At 46.4% G+C, this 18,872-nt stretch overlaps 1 protein-coding gene and 1 long non-coding RNA gene across 2 annotated transcripts in view; both read right to left on the bottom strand.

The window, feature by feature from the left end:
* The window catches only part of LOC138520650 (collagen alpha-1(XV) chain-like), a 49,261-nt gene extending 35,683 nt beyond the window's left edge, over positions 1–13,578 (bottom strand). The window contains exons 1-6 of the mRNA XM_069632944.1: positions 13,547–13,578; positions 11,636–11,779; positions 8,652–8,696; positions 6,486–6,566; positions 3,424–3,465; positions 3,300–3,327 (exon numbers count right to left, since the gene is read on the bottom strand). Of these exons, the coding sequence (XP_069489045.1) occupies positions 3,300–3,327; positions 3,424–3,465; positions 6,486–6,566; positions 8,652–8,696; positions 11,636–11,758 (319 nt within the window). The 5' untranslated portion in view covers positions 11,759–11,779; positions 13,547–13,578. The remainder of the gene's footprint in view (positions 1–3,299; positions 3,328–3,423; positions 3,466–6,485; positions 6,567–8,651; positions 8,697–11,635; positions 11,780–13,546) is intronic.
* Positions 13,579–14,961: 1,383 nt separating this feature from the next.
* On the bottom strand, positions 14,962–18,650 carry LOC138520649 (uncharacterized). The gene is made up of 3 exons (XR_011282836.1): positions 18,547–18,650; positions 18,173–18,235; positions 14,962–15,081 (listed from the first exon to the last, which is right to left on the bottom strand). It is a non-coding gene; the product is annotated as an uncharacterized lncRNA (long non-coding RNA).
* Between the last annotated feature and the right edge of the window lie 222 nt (positions 18,651–18,872).

Here is an 18,872-nt window from a genome sequence, read left to right as displayed (position 1 = left end):
GAGAGATAGGCCTGTCGCTGCCTTGAAAGGAAATGGTGGCTTGATAACGAGGCCGATGCCCGCAAAAACTACAGACTAGCTGTGTTAAGATACCACAGGATGACCATGGAGGAGAAATCTAACTTCTATGCTACTAGGATAGCGGAAGTTTCATGTTCCTCTAGGGAATTGTTCAAGGTGGCTAAAGAACTGACTGCATGTCCTGCCTAGAGACAGGACAGGCATTCAGATGCACAATCAGAGTGCAATGCTATCAGGACGTTTTTTACAGACAAAATCAGCGATATTCGTCAGGCAATAATGAATGGACAATTGGCTAGTGGGGTAGAGGGGCCACTGAGCCCCCTTTTTAGGGGCTCTGCTGCATCTGTCGGGGCAAAATCCTACTGCCTAGATCCCATTGAAGATGACACAGTTTGAAGGCTCTGAATGGGCTGAAATCAGCATCACCTTTTGGTGCAGTACCTCTCCATATTCTAAAGGCCCTCCCACAGCAAACCATTTGTCTGTTTACAGCAGCTTTACAGTACGCCTTCAGTTCTGGGGTAATTCCGGCTGCACTGAAGCACGCTGTGGTTCTCCTCTTCTGAAGAAATCGAACTTAGATCCTCTGGTAGCGGCCAGCTACAGACCCATCTCCCTTCTTCCGGCTATGATGCAGCTTTTGGAGGCTGTCATCACACCGCAGTTGTCAACATCAGTGGAAAATAACAACGGCCTGCATCCTTCCCAGTCAGAGTTCCGTCCAGCTAGGGGTACGGAATCAGTTATGATATCCCTGTTGTATGATTTAGTCCTACTCCAGGACCGCTGGGAAGTTGGAGTGTTAATCCTCCTGGACCTCAGCGGGTGTTAAAGGGTCCTTATTGACATGGTTTGAGTCTTTTCTGGAGGGCCGGACGCAGACCGTCTCCTTTCAAGCTTGCCATTCCTCTACCCAGAGCATGACCTGTGGGGTGCCCCTAGGATAAGTCCTGTCCCCTCTTCTTTTTAATCTTTATGTGTGTTTCCTGGCTGATTTGATTGCGCAGTGTGGAGTCCTTTTTTACATCTATGCCGATGACACACCGTTGGTGTTTTGGCTTGACTCCCCTCAATCTGAACCTGCTACCAAACTCCTCTGCGACTGCTGGGACAGGATAGGCAAGTGCATGCCGGCCAACTTGCTCAAGCTGAATAGGAATAAAACAGAGGTATTGGTGTTTGGTCCCCAGTCGACTGGTAACCTGTGAAATTCTCAATTTTGGCGCAAATCGCTTGGCCCATGTCCAGCGGTCTGTAAATCAGTAAAGGGCCCTGGGGATGAGACTTCTCCCTAGTGGGTTGCGAGAAGCTCAGATTCCAGCAGTGTGTACTGCTGGGCTTGGGAACGATACTGCCTCTTCTGCCCTCCGATAGCCGCAGTCACTTGTTGGTCACTTCAACGATAATGAGGTCATTGCACTACTGCAAAGGGATCTACCTGGGGCAACCCAGGTACCAGCTACGACATATGCATGTACTCCAGAATGCCGCGGCCAGGCTGGCACTTAATGCCCCCGTTTAACTCCATCTGTCGGTCTTCTGTAGCGCCTTCACTGAATCCCCGTGGCGGAACGAATAAAGTTCAAGATACTACTTTGTGTTACTCATCGTGCTCTTTATAATGCTGGGCCAGAGTATTTGAAAGAAAAGATAGAGTGCTATCAACCTAATAGGCAGCTGCGCTCCTCTACTCAGGCGCTGCTGAAAGTGCCTAGATTTCAGCGGGTGCATTTTGGTGGCTGTTCTTTCTCGGTCATGGGCCCTACTCTCTGTAATTTTCTCCCTTTAGCGCTCAGAGTGACAGAGGAGCACCTCCCCTTCCGAAGGGCACCTAAGTCCTTCCTGTTTTAATCTGTCAGCGTGCATTTCCTACTGATGAGTTTTCTTTCTTACCACCAAACAGCAGCGCCTAGACACCTTCGGGTCAAAGTTGCGCTTTATACGATTTTAAAAATAAATAAATAAGCTTTCCGCAATTCAGAAAAGTGCTGCTGCAGTCTGGGAAGTGCTATCTATATATATAAAAGTCAAAAGTTTTGTTTGTGGGTTGGTAAAACATTGCCGTATGGGAGGTGTAGGCCTATGAGAGCTGAAAGGCAAAGGCGTATGGGAGGCAAAGGCAAGGCGTGTGGGAGACAAATGGACCTGAGAGGCGAAGGTGAAGGCAGGTAACATTCCAGAAGTTTGCAAATTGTTGCTATATAAAGAGGTGCGACATGTGTGCATGAAAGAAATTCTGCCCAACGCAATTGAAGCGACAGTGTTGACCGGGAAGGGAAAAGGAGGAGATGTATTCATCTGCTGCATTCCACTCATTCCGACAGACATGCCATTCAGTTTCAAGTGCCTAGAGTTCCCGGTCAGGTTGGCATTCGGTATCACGATCACCAAGGCAAAGGGCCAGTCAATCAAGTGCACTGGTAAGAACTTGGAATCTCCATGTTTCTCCCACGGGCAGTTATATGTTGCGCGTTCTATAGTGAGTTCCCGGAATAAGTTGTATATCTTTACTCCAATGGGAAAAACAAATTTTTTGTTTATATACAAGCCTTACAATGAACATGTACTTTGGTAATATTAAACTTTAGGTCCGTAGTTGTTGGCACCGTCTGCATCCTGTCATCCATCATGCTGCTCAGGAACCTCCATGTTGTTACAGAATGAGTTTTTTAGTAGAACAAAAAATTGTGTTGTGTAGTGTTTATAAGAAAACATTTTTAAATTATGGAATTATCGAAAAATGTAATGAATTTTTCTTTTCACCTCTTTTATGGAGCCTTTCAGAAAAGTGTAAAGCTACCTTAAGGTATTTCCAACAAATAGTACCTTTGAGAAAATGAAATCCCAGGCAGCGGCGGGTATATAAGTTAGCTTTTAATAAAGGCAAAACCATGTGCAGTGGAGGTGAATGACACCTAACAGGAGCCGTATTTTAACTCCTGTTTTTTTACATGCATTCTCGGCCAGGCGAATCCTCTCATAGTCCCTGTTTTGTATTCCTGATGGTTACCAGGGCCGGTGTTAGGCCATAAATCAGGCACATACAAAAGCTGAAGTTTTCATATTCCTGCAACACATTCTTTCTTTGTTATAATATGGTGATTTTAAGGAAAGTGTTCTTCCTTCATGGAAGAACACTTTTCACTTTTTGCAAGCACCTCAGAATCGGCCCTCAGTGTCTCATTTCCTTCTGAGAATGTTATGCTTCATCTCAAACTTGCAGTTTTTGATCCCTTCACAGAGTTTACACCCTGCAGGGCGTTCCGAGTGCCTACCTGAGTCCGACTTCTGGCTGTGAGTCACCTGCAGGAAGGGAGACAGGATTTGAGGACATCAGTTTGACATTTCGTACCTGCGATTTTCGCTGTGCCAACCAAACTGTGATATTTCCTGGCTTACCGGATCTTTACAATGTGGCCGAGGACGGACCGGAAACACCCTCTGCAACAAAAACACAGGTTTCAGGCATTCAGGGATTCAGGTTTCAGTTCATTGTAAGTCTCCTGCTAAGCACTAAATGGCGATGGTGTTGTGGAGGGATAAAGCTTGAATGCTGGGAATTCTATCAACTACAATTCATGTGAAATACTAAATGGCACTTGCGGTGTGGGAAATTTTAATTCCACCAGTTTTTTTGGATAAACTCCAGTTACGCCTCAGTTGAAATCACTGAAAAGAAATCCTGCAGAAAAAAAAATGTTGAAGGGATTGTATCCTCAAGATAAGTGGAAAGCTATTGTAATGAGTTCTCAGTTACCTGAACTGAACTCATGCAAGAACCTAATTTCCAGGATTTATTATAAGCTAAAACATGTCAGAAATGTGTTGGCAAGAGATTTCACTTAGTTGTGTGAGAAGATCCACAGCAAAGGTTTATCTCCAGGATTTTCCCACGACAAAGTAAACAGAAAACTCTGAACTGGTTTAAACAATTTACTTGAGTTGTCAACTCACTTTGCTGTGAAAAAAATATAGGCAAACTTTGGCTGCAGAATTTCTCAGCAAACATTGTTGAGAAAGTTTTAGGCAGAAGAACAATTGCTGGCCTTTTTAAGCAGGTATGTATGCAGGTTTTGAAAAATAAGAACACTTGGACTTACTTTATTTTTATGTTATTGTTTTTTTTTTTTACAAAGCACCTATTACCCTCTGTTCCTCTGCGTGGTCTTGCTTCCAAGACCAGTGCGTTGCCCCTGTTCTATCCTCCCTTCACAAATCACGAAGGTACTCATTACATTTATTAATATGTTTGCATAATGTCACCAATTTACTACACATCGTTACGAAATTTCTTAAAGCGAAGTTGCCAAATTTCGCACAATTTTAATCTAAACTCTGCATGATATTATGTTGAATGCCCACAAAACGGGCAAGCCAGCGCTTGGCATTTTGATCTACACTGCCGCGCAGCTGAGGGATCATCTGCAGGAACTGTCAGGCGCCATGCCCACTCCATGCTAACTCCATGCCCACTCAGCCGCTGCCCCTCTGCACAGTCAGCTGGCTAAAGTGTCTTGGCATGAGGAAGCTGGGTGAACAAAGTTGAAGCAGAGGGTGCAAGCAGGGGTGGACCGGCCTATGGGGAACTCTGGAGATGTCCCGGTAGGCCTCTGTGCCCTGGGCCTCTTTTGTGTGGTAACCTAATTAATTTCAAAATGTTCCCATAGGAAAAGGGTTGGGCTTGCTGAAAATGGATCACATGGAGCCACTTTGAAAATGTTACCCAGGACCTCGTTTGGTTCACAGTCCACCCCTGGGTGCAAGCGCCTAAGGGTAGTTCAGGCTTTGCAGGAGCAATGATAGAAACCCCTGTCAGTCAAAATCTATTGGGGAAATGTTTACAAATGACGTCAGTGCCTCACGGTCATCTGCTGTCTCTTTGGCAAATTAGTTATGTTATAAGCTTTTTATACTGTGCAAGTCAGTAGAACGTGGCATATTCTGCCCATGCAAGGGGTACACGGCACCATGATCTGTGAGAGACTAGACAGTACAGGAGGGGAAATGGCAAAGAGGGACAAAGGTTAAACGTGCATGAAAGATGTGTACAAGTAAGTAGGGAATGATGGATTGGGGTGGAGCTTGTGATGGATCACACCAAAATGTGGAGCTTTGCATGGCAAGATGATGCCTATGAAAGACACACAGCGACGGGGCAGAGTCAGTCACATCTAAATGCTGAAAATTGGCCTATGTTTTCCTCTGCCCTATTGGCCTTTCAAAGGGACCATCTTTCACAATATCTCCCTATCCCCTCCACACTAGTACACATTCCTAGACAGAGCATCAGCCAGCTCAGCTGAGGACAAGGGACAGAGAAGACAGACTCTGGCATAACATCCTGGGACACATCAGTTCTGGTGGGAGGAAGAGAGGGGCCCTGGAGCAGCAGTGAAACAAATGGACCAGACAGAAGCTAGTATTGGCTGAATCACGCAGGTGCCTGTGGCGCGACTGTTTGCCACCCCTAAATGTCACTCTTTTCTCCTCATTAGTTCTTCTCACGCCTGGATCATTCTCCTTACTCATCAATCCTCACCCTTGGTTCTTCCTCTCCCACAACCCTCCTCACTCGTCACACTCTGTACATGCTAGGATATTATCCTTCGTCCTCCTTACATGACATCCGTATTCCTCATTTTTCCTCCACCATCATCAGTTGTCCTCGCAGCTCATACCTCACTGCTCCTCTTCACAACTCATGCATCAATCATCACTAATCCTTTTTGTGTACTCATTCCCATCCCTCAGTCATCAGTTGTCCCTTCACACCTCAGCTGATGACCGGGGAGAAGAAATGAGTACTAAAGATTAATTGTGTTGAGCAGTGCATGAGTTTTGATGAGCATTCCCTTAAGACGTTAGGTGTGAGGACTACAAATCTTGATTAAGTAAGAGGAAAGAGGGCCACGGATGACGTGTGAGAAAGACAAATTAAAATGTCCTCAAATGCACAATGAGAGGAGCAGAGGATTAAGGAGGAGGAATGAGGCATGAGAAGGGGGAGTTAAGAGCGAGGACTTCTAAGTGAGGATAGCAACTGAGGAGTTTGACAGACTAATCAGGAGCGCAGTGTAAGAGTGAGAGTGAGAAATAAGGATGTCCTAAAACTGACACTGTATAAAAGTGACCCTCAAAGAGGAGTCAACACAGCCCAGGAAAGGGCACACTTGAAAAGGCACAGGCGCTTCGGTGCAGTGGGCAGCTTGGGTACCACTGGCAAGGCCGAGAGTCGGATCATGGTGTCGCCAATTCAGTAGTCACCAAGACCAGATCCTCAAAGCTGCTGCACTCCGATTTAGCCCCACTGCCCTGGCCTCTAGCCTATACCATCATCATACAGATCACTGTGTCCTTCTCCCTGTCCCTGGGCTGGATCTCCAACCTCTGCCTTAGAGAACATTCTAGGCTCCACAGCCCTGCCTCACACTGTGCACGCACCGCAAGAGGTAGGTTCTTACATTCAGATATACGACACCGGGTGGACCTGGAGGTCCTGGAGGTCCCGGAGGTCCAGGATATCCAAGGAAGCCAGGAGGACCCTGAAATATAAAATCAAAAATACAGAGTAAGCACCCCTAGAAAAGACGATGTCATATAGGATGGAAATTTAACAAATCCACATTGGAATTAAGGCATTTCAAACCACTTCCTGTCACACTACCAAGAGCAGAAAGGCGGACCTTGCCGTCCGGCCTAGAGAAGGAAGGCAATTCTTGATATTTAACCAGTAAGAGGAAGGCAGATTCTGAAATGCACGAAATGGAAGGACATGTCTGTACACCCAGCCAATTGAAGGAAGCAGGTCTTGACATCTAGCCAATAGAAGGGAAGCAATTTCCGAAACCAAGCCAATTTAACAGATATAATCAACTGACACTAAAAGGAAGCAAATCCCCACACCCAGTCATGGGATGGTGAGAGGTCCTGACAATCAACCAATAGAAGGAAGAAAGTCATGGCCTCCAGCCAACAGGAGGAGTAAAGTCCCGAAATCGAACCAACAGAAGGGAAAACGTCAAGCGATCAGCCAACAGAAGAAACTAAGCCCTGACATCCAGCCAATAGAACGAAGAAAGCCCTTACATTCAGCCAATAGAATAAAGAAAGTCCTGTCATCCAGCCAACATAGAGGGACAACGCCTTGACAACCAACCAATAGAAGGGACCAAGCCCACAGAAGGCAACACTTCCTTACATCCAGCCAAAAGGAAGAAAGTCCTTACACCCAGCCAACAGAAGATGAAAATTCCTGACGTCCAGCCAACAAGAGGAATAAAGTCCTGAAATCCAGCCAACAGAAGGCAAACAGTCACGATTCAGCCAACAGAAAGGACAAAGCCCTGCCATTCAGCCAATAGAAGGAAGAAAGTCCTGTCATCCAGCCAACAGAAGGAACACAGCTCTGATATACAGCCCACAGAAGACACAACGCCCTGACATTCGAAAGGAACAACGCCCTGACATCCAGCCAGTAAAAGGAAGAAAGCCATGACATTAAGCCAATAGAAGGAAGAAAGTCCTGTCATCCAGTCAGTAGAAGGAAAATATCCTTGACAACCAACCAATAGAAGGAACAAAGCTCTGATATCCAGCCAACAGTAGGCACAACGTTCTGACATTCGAAAGGAACAACGCCCTGACATCCAGCCAGTAGAAGGAAGAAACCAATGACATTAACCCAATGGAAGAAAGAAAGTCATGAGTTCCAGCCAATAGAAGAACGACATCCGTGACATCTTGCCGATGGAAGGAAGAAAATCGAAACATTTAGCCAATAGAAGGAAGAAAGTCCTGAAATCCAGCCAATAGAAGGAGGACCATCCTAACATTTAGCCAATAGAATGAAGAAAGTCCTGATATCCAGCCAATAGAAGGTGGACCATCCTAACATTTAGCCAATAGAAGGACGAAAGTCCTGATATCCAGCCAATCGAAGGAAGAACATCCTAACATTGAGACAAGAGAAGGAAGAAATTCTGGTGCTGGCCCAATACAAGGAAAGCATTTCATGGCAGTTGGAAATTAGAAGATGGTATCACTTGCACAGGAGGGAAGCAATGTATGAAATCCAACCAATACACAGAACCACTCCTGACATCCAGTTAAAAGGAGACATTAGCTGACAGAAAGACACCAGTGATGGCTGTTTGTCAATTACACAAAGAGGCTTGTTATCCAACCAGCAGAAATAGCCGGCTGCCCTTGCTTTATAATTTCCATAGTCTCGGAGTCAGCCTACTCTAGCCCTGCTGGCAGCGCTGCCTTTTCTTGGGTGCAGAGACTGAAACAACAAATCACAAAGAGGCAAAAGAGGCCCACAGAGATCCCAGTCCCAAGTTTCACACTGAATTCCGATCAAGGCTTCTAAAGACACATCAGAATCCGATTTCTAAGTCTATCTGCGAAAGATCAGACTAAAACGACCAGAATGCAATGGGCTGCAAAGGTGAACCCAGGAGTGGATTCATATGCCCCTAGAGCGCCCACCTGTGCCACACCCCTTCGCCTGTATACAAGGCTATGTCTCTATACTTGGAAGTGGTCTATGGGAGTGTTGCTTTGGGGAGTAGAAAGGAGAGTGAGTTCATTAAATGTGCATTCTTGCAGGCAGCTGGGTCACCTACTTGAGGGACAACGGCTCCATATACCTCCATGTTTGGGCTTCCAGCCTGTAGCAAGAAAAAAGAGAAGAAAACAGAAGAATTAAAGGACATGCACGTCACCCACAGCCATCTTGAAATGGACAGATGTCTTTGAGGATGGCATTTCCCTGCAGAGCTGCTATACTTTCATTTGCGGTCAGGAAAGGGTTAACTGAAAAAGACACAACCCAGTAGGCAGATGCTAACCCCTTACACACCTCATTACGAGGTTGCCGGTAACCACGCATTAACGTTTCCACCGCTTGACCCCTCGATGTTACTGGGATATCACCGGTGGCGGCGATACGCTAAGTTTCCATAGGACTCCATGGGAATGGGAAGACAGTGCTTCAGTGAGAAACCTGCCGGTAGGGGCCTAAACTACCGGCAGGTCAGGCCTGCCGGTTGTTCAGTGCCCCTACCGGGAGAGTCGGAGTGAACCGATCTGGAAATAAAGGTGCTGGTGAAGTTACCGCACCTTTATTTCCGGACTACGTCACTCGTAATGAGGCCCGAGTTGTCCAGAAAAGGACCTTGGGCCTCATTACACGGTAGGCGGTGAGCCATGGCGCTATTAGCGCCATGGCTCATGCCGGTAAAATACCGGCACCGCCTTGGCGGAAAGGGGATTTACCGCCCCATCCCAAGGTTGGAGGGGCGGTAAATCCCCCTTCCGCCATTGCCCTTCCCCATTCCCATTTCTGCCCCATAGGGCTCAATGGGAATGGGGAAGGCGCTAATTACGGCACCGCAATTTAGCGGTGCCGTAATTAGCTCCGAGGTCCCTTAGCGGGTTGGTATTTAACGCCTGCAAAAAGCAGGCGTTAAAGTACCAACCCGCTAAGGGACCTCGTAGTAAGGCGGCAGGGATTTACCGGTACCGGTATTTTACCGGTACCGGTAAATCCCTACCGCCTACCGTGTAATGAGGCCCCTAGTCTGAAATCGGCATTAAGAGCTACACAAGAAGCCTATGTACAGATATGCATTCATCCCTCTCTTGGAGGAACTGTCACGTCGCCCCTAGGATGTGTGAACCTTACCTTTATGAACATGACTCAAGAAGCACAAGTAACTAACACGCCCTTACAAAAGGCGTGGCTTATGGTGGAAGTAGAAACAATTTAAAGGGGGATCCCACAAGGGTGGAGTTTGGAGGAGGGGTGGAGATCCGAGGGGGCGGAGCTTGCAGTTGAACTCCGCTCAAAGGAAATGTTCAAAGTATTAGTTTTAAAATGGTGCAATTTATTTCACGCTGCTTCTTCCCAAACTCCACACTGTGCATCACTTCCACTTTAAATCACTTGCATGGCAGTGGTGCACCCAAAATACTGTTGCTAATGCAGTGATTGTTAGCACATTGAGGGATCCATAGACACGCTCTACAGTAGGACACCAGGGTAGCTCAGCAGGTTGAGAGGCGCTGGTTAGATGTTATATATCAAAAACTGGTTAATCGTATGACTTTTTGCAATTCCTTATACAAAAACAAGTGCTATGAAATGTGTTTGGTCAGAGCATGAGTTGGGCTGGTCGCTTGCTTATATTCAGGGCAGAGTTTGGGGTATTTCTGCCCATGTCGTGAAAATCCAAAGTTGGCACCCATGAACCCAGTTTAATTTCCCTAATAATAACGGCTGTCAGCTCCACAAAAGAATTTATTTGTGATTAAGCAGTTTGAGATCTATACAACCTCTTTATAACTATAACTACACTGTGATAAAACACAAAGGAAGGGGCACAAAAATTACAGGGTATGTGTGTGGTAGTCCAACAAAAAAAGAAACACATTGCAAAGAAAACTAGTGAAGTGTAAGCAGCATTTTAGAGTTTGGAAATGACTTATTTTTTTTCTATGAAAGTGCAAGAGGCGTATTTGGGAAACAATAGTGTGCCCAGCTTGTAGAAGGCCTGCTTTTAACAGTTATGGCCCCCACCCCAGTGATAGTCATGGCCCATTGAATCCCAGGGGTGTCCCTTTCAGGCCGGAAGAAAGAAAACAGGCTGAGTGGCGCCGCCTAGGTAACTAAAGAAGTGGCCCAACAAATTGGTTTGCGGTCTCAGCCGGTCTGGAGGCTGCACCCCCTAAAGGCCTATGTATGAAAGGCCGCATGTATACGGCCGCCTTCCGCGTTTGCCTGCAGGGGGCGTGGCTTAGAGAGATGCAAGGAATGGTGCGCTGGACGGGGGATTGGAGCGGTGGTCATGTGACGGGGCGGCGGCTTGTGTATACCTCCATCTTTGGCTAGGCCTTCACCCTATCTTGCTCAATCTATCCCCCCAATACTCACCCCTTCAAGCTCTACATATCCAAGCTTTCCTCCTCTTAACCATCCCCTGTCCACATTGTGCTGCCTCCCAATGTTTCCCCTTCACGCTGATGGCTCCCCATTGCTGAACCCGCTGCACCCTGAATTAAGGACATTCCTTTAGTGACTGGCTCCAAGACCACACTTAAGATCCATTTTCCTTCTCAGGAGCACACATCAGTCTCTTTCATTGCATATCGGTGAGGGTATACAGTCTTTATAACGAAACATTTATGTAGACATCCACATATAACAAAACTTTTATAATGAAAAACATAACGAAAATGTATGTGGGGGAGGGGTAAAGGGTTTAATCTAGTGGGAAACAGTTGGGGTGGGTTTTTAGGGGTGGAAAACAGGGGGTTCGGAGAGACCCTCGCAACAAAATAAATTGTTATGTTTTGTCATAACATTTTCGGTATATGTGCATTCTACACGAAATGTGTCATAAAGACTTGTAATCATCGATGAGTACTTTCATAACTGAACATGCATTCTTGTGTCCCTTTCATGCCGCTCCCATGTACTCTTTCCAGCCCCCCCCCACCACCAGCAGATCTAAATTATTAATTGTTATATCAGGGCACTCCTGTCATTAATATGTCCATAACCCTAGCAACGCACTTTCTATTTTCAAAAAAATAGATTGCATCTCACCTCTTGGAAGACAGGCTGGGACCAGTCATCCATTGGACATTCGGTGCAGGGAGTGCCGGCTGGTCCAGGTGGGCCAGGGGGCCCTGGCGGTCCAGGGAGCCCGGGGAGCCCCGTTACACTCATCGGATGGCACTCTGTGCAGCTCTGTAGAAGCAGGAAGGATAACATGCGTGACCCAGGTGGTGAACACAGATACAGCTCACAAGAGGGATGGTTGGAACTGGTTCTACCATGCCAAATTCTGTATTAGAGCAGATGTTTTCAGGGTTTTCATAAGTGTTTAATAAAGGCCAGACCTGCGCCGCATCTGACATGGTAATGTCACACCTGTGGGTGGGGTTGTAGGAGGCGCTTGCAGGGCTTTAAGTGTGCCGGGGCTAGCCAATGCCGAGCTCAGAAATATGGTTCTTAGGGTGCTGATCTCGACAAAGTCCTGCCTGGCGTGGGTGTCCATAGCCCACTAAGCCATGCTTGTCAAAGGGCACATAGCCTAACAATCCACCATTAGGCCACATCCCCTTGATAAGCCCTGGCACATTTGCCCATGCCACTTAAGGCACTGGGCGCTTGTCAGGCTTGTGTAGGACCCCTGCTGCAGAAGTCTCCAGATGTCCACATTATCAGCAGTGCCTTTCCTTGAGTGGCATGAGATGTGGCAAGGTGGGTGGGGGTCACTAACACATCATCAAACTAAAAAGAGCCCACAGGCACTATGCGCCTTGGCGGCGCAGCTGCGCACGCCGTATAACCCTTGATGTGTTTGCCATAGAAGCTAGCGATAGGTCACAGACTGGTAAATGAAAATCTAGTAGAGTATGTAGTCATTTAATCAGTGAACAGTAGCTTTATTCGGCATTTGTGTCTAGCAGCCAATAAAACATGCATACAAAGGGCCTCATCACGAATTGGGCTGCAGCACTTAAATGTGGCTACAACGGTATTATCGCTGCATTTAAGGGCTGGCCCTATCATGAGTTGGACGCTAAAAGGGCTGTTTTACCTCCAGCTTTTTTCTGGAGGTGAAAATCCTATTTAGCACCCTGTATTACCACCGGCTGTATTAGCGGCAAAAAATGCCCCATTGAATCCAATGGGGAATCGGGATTTACAGTTAACGGCCAACCCGTGATCCAGCGGTAAAACTGCTGGACCGGTGGGTGCTAACAGTATTACAGGTGGGCGGTATTACGACGGGATACCACCCAACTTGTGATGAGACCCAATGTGTCACTAGATACAAAACAACACGTAAAACATACATGTTATCGTTATAAGTTTCAAAAAACCACCAAAGAACAATTAAAAAAAGCTGCAATAGTCCTGCAAACAAAATCATCAATGTCACTTTGCAAAATAGTTTATCCTATCAACTAGCCATTATGCAAAAGAGGCTCCACGTGTATCTGGCCCTGCCAGTCAAATCTTCTCCTTCATTTTCAGCCAGGTCCTTTGGAGACATTTAGAAACCATATACATCATGTTCTTACAACATGTAGACTTGTCAATGAGCCATGTAAGGAAACGGAATAACACACCAGGGCCCTTCAGAGATGGATTCAGGACAGGCCAGTCTTCCACAGGCCCTAACGGCGTGTGCAATAGACATGACGTCAGCACTGGGCCAACTGGCCATGTGTTCCGCCTTCTCAGCCAGGACCACGTTCCATTCTGGGATGTGCAGTTGTCTTTTTACTCAATGTAAGTGTTGGGCTATGAGTCATGGCAGGCAAGGCGTCTTGAGCTGGCGCTGCCACACATGATATGCGCCCCTTGGCAGCTGTGTTTGAGGCGTTTTACATGTTGTTCTGTATTGCTGTGGGTTTCTCTTTTTGGGGGACTGTTCACATCCTGAGGAGGGCATTAAGCTAAACAAAAGGTGCAAAACAGCTATTTACCAAACAAAACACACACCTGCTCTCCGGGATCGCCTTTCACTCCCTTTTCTCCCTGGAAAAAAAGAAAGAAAACAATACAAATGTGTCAATTTACAGTGAACCGGTTTCTCACAGAGGAGAGTGGTGGGGAAGGTGGGTGGGGGAAGGGCATTTCTGTAAGCGACTTTGGCATGGCAGTGGAGTCTCGCCTGGTTCAAAACTGGCAAGGGTGGCTAGAGAAGACTTTTGAAATTAAAAGAACGCTATGTATAATAATAATAATAATACACGGTTCATACAAAGGGCTTTATTCTGGATCACCCTGGTTTCTAAGCACTGTAATAATTGTTTCTATTATCACCTCATTTTTCATGGTACTCAATACATTGAGATCGGAAGCCTTAAGGGGTGATTTGGCACGTTCAGAATTTGATCCTGTGACTTCACACACGGTTATCGTAGGTAAGTGCTTAACTCGCTGAGCTTACTGGCCACGTGATCGGGTACACGATTCCTACTGTATCCGCCTGCAGCAAATGGGTTTTTATAACATTGTACTATAAAGAAAAAGATCAATTCTTCGATTTGAATAAAAAATATCAGCTTAAACCAGCGTGAAACGTTTCTAAGCACTGTAATAATTGCTTCTACTATCACCTCATTTTAAACCAGCGTGAAAGGTTGAAAACAATTAAGCAGGAACTGGAATGGACTATGATAGTCTCAGCAAATGTCTAGAAACTAACACGCAGAAAAATGCTCCAATGTGAAGCATGTGCAACTGGCCCACATGGCTTGACACTAGAGGAAGGCCCATAAGAGCCACTCAGGCTATCTGTTCAGCCCTTCTGGGTGGCAAGAAAAACCCTGATTGGCTGGAACCAGCTGATATGCAAATGGGATGTCTCCCTGCAAAGTGAGCTAAAGCGTGATTGTAGACCCTCCTCAGTGGGCACCTTCCTATGGCACAGGTTATTTGACCTTGTCCTTTCTCAGTTTAGGTGTTCTCATATTTTGGGAAACTGTTGAAAAGCTTGCGGTTTCACCCTACGTTCGAAGGGTAACTCAAACATGTACCCCTTTATCTACATGCCTCAATAGTCCATATCAGATGAAGCTTACTGATGACAGCTCCCAAGGCAGGAGCAGAGGGGAGCATTGCCTGGAACGTGAGTGATGGACTGACCTTGTGGTGGGATGAGAGTGATCCACAAATGGATATTTCTCCTCTGTTAAGGTACAAGCAGCTAAAGGGTGATCGCAGATCCCCCTGAGTGGGAACCATCCCATACAACAGGTCATTCAGGCCTACTCGTTCTCAGATGAAGGGCTCTCATGTTTTGGAACATTTTGATATAGATGTTTGATTTCACAAATCCCAACTAATTATCACCATCTTTATGCAAAGACTTTTCCCTTCTAACTGTTTTTTAAAATTAAACCAACCTTTTCGCCGCTTTCACCCTTTTCGCCGCTTTCACCCTTTTCACCAGGGTCACCCTTTTCGCCAGGGTCACCCTTTTCGCCAGGGTCACCCTTTTCGCCACGGTCACCCTTTTCGCCTGGTTCTCCCTAAAGAATGGAAGGTGAAGAAAACAAGAAATGGAAAAGGAAAAAAAAAGCAGAGTATGGGCAAAAGCAGAAAAGTGAAAAAGAAGGAATAAAGTAGAGAAGATGTAGAGAAAAACAAAGTAAATACATGAACATGTGAATGTTGGCAGCAAGGGGAAAAAGGTGTTGATAGAGAAAGTAAAATGCAGCAAGAAAACAAGGAAGGGAAAGGAGACAAAATCGATTACTAACTTAAACAAATGAAAGCTAAACATGAGAACTGGTATTTTGCAATGTTTAGAAGTCTGACCTCAATCGTCATTGATCAGGCTCCAAACAACCCACTGAATGCAGAGGGTGTTGTGAGGCATTAGCAATGATAGGCAGACACAAGGTTGTGTTATTCTCAAAATCAGCCATTTTATTAAACAAAAAATATGTTGTACAAATGCCTCTCTAGACGTATCCTACAGAGGAATTTCCCTGCTTCAAAACCAAAACCAAGGATCTGTCAGGGTCAAGTAGTCAGTAACTTAAAATCCCTCCTCATGTCCAATCATTCCAAGCTGACCCTCACATTAGAAACAGAACAACACATGGTGCAAGGAAATGTCTGTGGATGGATATTAGCAGAAAGTGTTGACAATAAAAAATATAAGGATAGATCCAACACAAATAACTTCCAAGGAAAGATCCTAGGATCCAGAGGGTTGTTCCCTTGTCCTGGAATTTTAGGTAGGATGGCAAAAGAGTCTCTTTATCCAACAGTTCCTTTTGTGTCTTTATACTGCACTCACAAAGTTCTTGTTCAAATAATGAATTCCTGAACAGTCTTCCTTTAACTTGCTCAAACAATACATTCCAAGACAGTCTCTCTTCACCTTGATCAAGCAATAATTTCCATAACAGCTTTTCTATAACTTGGTTAACCGATACATTCCATGACAGTCTTTCTTTAGATATTTTGGTAACTTTTGCGGATTGCCTGGTTTACTCCCCTGCCAGGAATCCTCCCATGGGCTTTTCAGATCGCCTGGTATGCTGCCCTGTCAGGTATCTTCCCACAATAGCTGAATGTTTATACAAAAGTCTTATGGAGCTCCAGGTGCCTGGTATTTGTGCTTGCCAGGACTTCTTTTGTGAGCTCCTCAGTCAGTACCCCTGGTATACTCCCCTGACAGGTATCTCCATAAAGTGTCCAAACTGTATACAACTTCAGGTGCCTGATATTTCTGCTTGCAAGGACCTCTTTTTGTTTCACTGTTCTTTTATCAGAGTAGCATATTTTCTAAGGTGCTTGACCTATTTGCCTATGGTAACACATGCTTCAGTTTTCACCCACAGTGGTATCTTATGCATGTATACTTGCTTGTGCTTTCTTGTTGCACTTGTCCTGCCAGCATTCACATATACTGCTTGTCGGATATTTGAAATAGGATTGGACTTTATCTGCATTCATCCACTTTGATATTGTTCGTATTTGCAACATTGTAACATTCAGTCATTTGTACATATGCACCTTGGTACGCCTCTGGGTCTCCAAAAACATCACTGGTCGCTCTCGGTGTCCCTGACTCTTGGCATGACTATGCAAACAAGCCTCTTCACTGGATCGGCTTCCCACACAATGCAGACATTCCCCAGAGTTTCCAGCAGCTCTGCAATCTCTCGCCGGGCTCCCTATGTGGCCTGGACCAGAGAACACTGCCCCCTGGAATTTCCGCAACTCCAGAAGCTCTGCTGTGGTTCCTAATACTTCCACGGCCCCTCAGGTGTGCTGTCTGCACCTTTTTTCCTCTCTTGCCACGCTGGTAGGTAAGCCTTGCGTTCTTAAGTCGCTGCCAGGCTTCGGATTTCTTTCTTCTTCAGACAAAGGTTTTATGACCTTTACTATAGGAGGCAACTGTTAAGTGACAACAAGCCATTAAAGACTTGGGCATTAGCGTGTCTTCATCAGGGGGAAATACTGCATCTCACTCAATGGGGTCACCACCTCCCCCCAGTCATAGTCTCCTCCCATGTGATGCTCCCTCATATAGCCGCCCCCAGGATCAGGAACAGGTAGAGGCTGCTGACCCCTGGCCACATGGGAGGATATCAACGGAGGGGAATCAGTGATGACTTCACCGGATTCATCACAGTGGGCCTCATTACGAGTCTGGCGGTAGCCAAGCTGGTAAAACGGGCAGGCTGCCGCCGGACTCGTAGGGAAAAACCGGCTCTGGACTTGCCGGAATCACTGGGGCATTACAGCCCCGGTGATCCGGTAATTCCGAAGCCAGCATTCCGTTACACCCCATTCCCATGGAGTCCCATAGGACTCCATGGGAATTTGGACCGTGGAAACTCTGGCACCGTAATTAACGGTGCAGGTGTCTCCATTTCCGTCTGCAGGCGGGTGGCGTTACTCCCGCCAGGTCAGACCTGGCGGGAGTAATGCCACCCACCTGCAGAACTCGTAATTTGCCGGTCCAGAGACAATGGTGGCGGTGGGTTAACCGCCACTGTTGTTTCTGGACCGGCAAACTCTGAATGAGGTTCAGTATCTTAGTAGCCGCATTGAGATCAGGCAATGCAGGCTCGGGTGTCCAGTCATTCTTGGCTACTGGACGCATGGGTGTGATACGTGAGCATTTCTATGTGCTCTAAACTTGAGCATGTGACCTAAACACCTAAGACAAATTAAGCTGTCCCCAATCTGGAACTGAGTGTCAGACGAAGGACAAGAAGCTCAGGGGCCTCTGGCGAAAGCAAACTATTTACTCTAGCAGGTGATCCGGTAGGGGTAGAGTCATTCACATGTCAGGCCAGTACCTCCTATGACTTTTCTACAAGTCAGGTCAATGCCTGCCTCTTCCCTATTGCACTATGCTCTCTGACGTCTGACTGTCAGTCCCTGTTTCTTTTTAAGGTCACCCCCAGATTCCGCTTATAACCTCAAACATTCCTACTGCTCTACCCTTTTTCCTCTTACCCAAACTGCTTCAAAATGGCCTGAAGGTGACCCATCTACAACCATCCACCCACCTACATACATTCATCAACACATCCTTCCACACTTTTATTCATTTGTCTGTCTGTCCACCCAACAGATACACTTGCCTGGACTTACCTTCAGTCCCAGGTGGCCCTGCACGCCAACATCTTCCGGAGGCCCCGGTGCTCCTGGAAAAGCCTAGGTTGGGAAGGAAAGGTGCCGCTTTGGATTATCTATCATGATATTAGCATTATGTGGATTCACACTATCATGTCACCGGGAGTGATGAGATCATACAGTGGGAGAAGGGTGCAACCCGCGCATTGTAATGAAGCAAATGGACAAGGATTAGACGTATGGACACAACTGAGAGTGGAAGCGGCACAAGCAGCTACTTTTTCTCCCCGTACCCATTGTAGTCAAGATTCTTGCAGCAATAGCCAATGGTCCTTCACTTCAGGGTCATCACTAGTTCCATCAGTGAGGACACTGGGCAGAGCCAAGCTCACCTGTTTATAAACAACATCTCCTGGTGGTCCAGGGGCACCCGTTGAGCCTTTCTCTCCAGGCGGGCCTGGCTTTCCCTCAGCACCGATCTCTCCAGGGTCACCTTTTTCACCCTAGGAGCAAAGGAAGGTGATGCTGAAACTCCAGCAAACAAACACATCTTCAAGTATACACAGTGCTTCTGCAATAGAAATCACAGGAGCAGAAACAACCAGGAGCAGGTCCATGGATTGGGTCTGTGTACTTTCTATAAATGGCTACATGGATGGACTAGAGAAAGGGTGGGGTGCTGTGAGGAGGATGAATGTGGCTGCCAGGCCTAGCAGGA

The sequence above is a fragment of the Ambystoma mexicanum genome, chromosome 13, assembly GCF_040938575.1.
Source record: "Ambystoma mexicanum isolate Mex_15411 chromosome 13, UKY_AmexF1_1, whole genome shotgun sequence".
In the NCBI taxonomy this organism is placed as follows: Eukaryota; Metazoa; Chordata; class Amphibia; order Caudata; family Ambystomatidae; genus Ambystoma; species Ambystoma mexicanum.
Note: the sequence above shows the minus strand (reverse complement) of the source record. Positions and strands in the feature narration are given on the sequence as shown.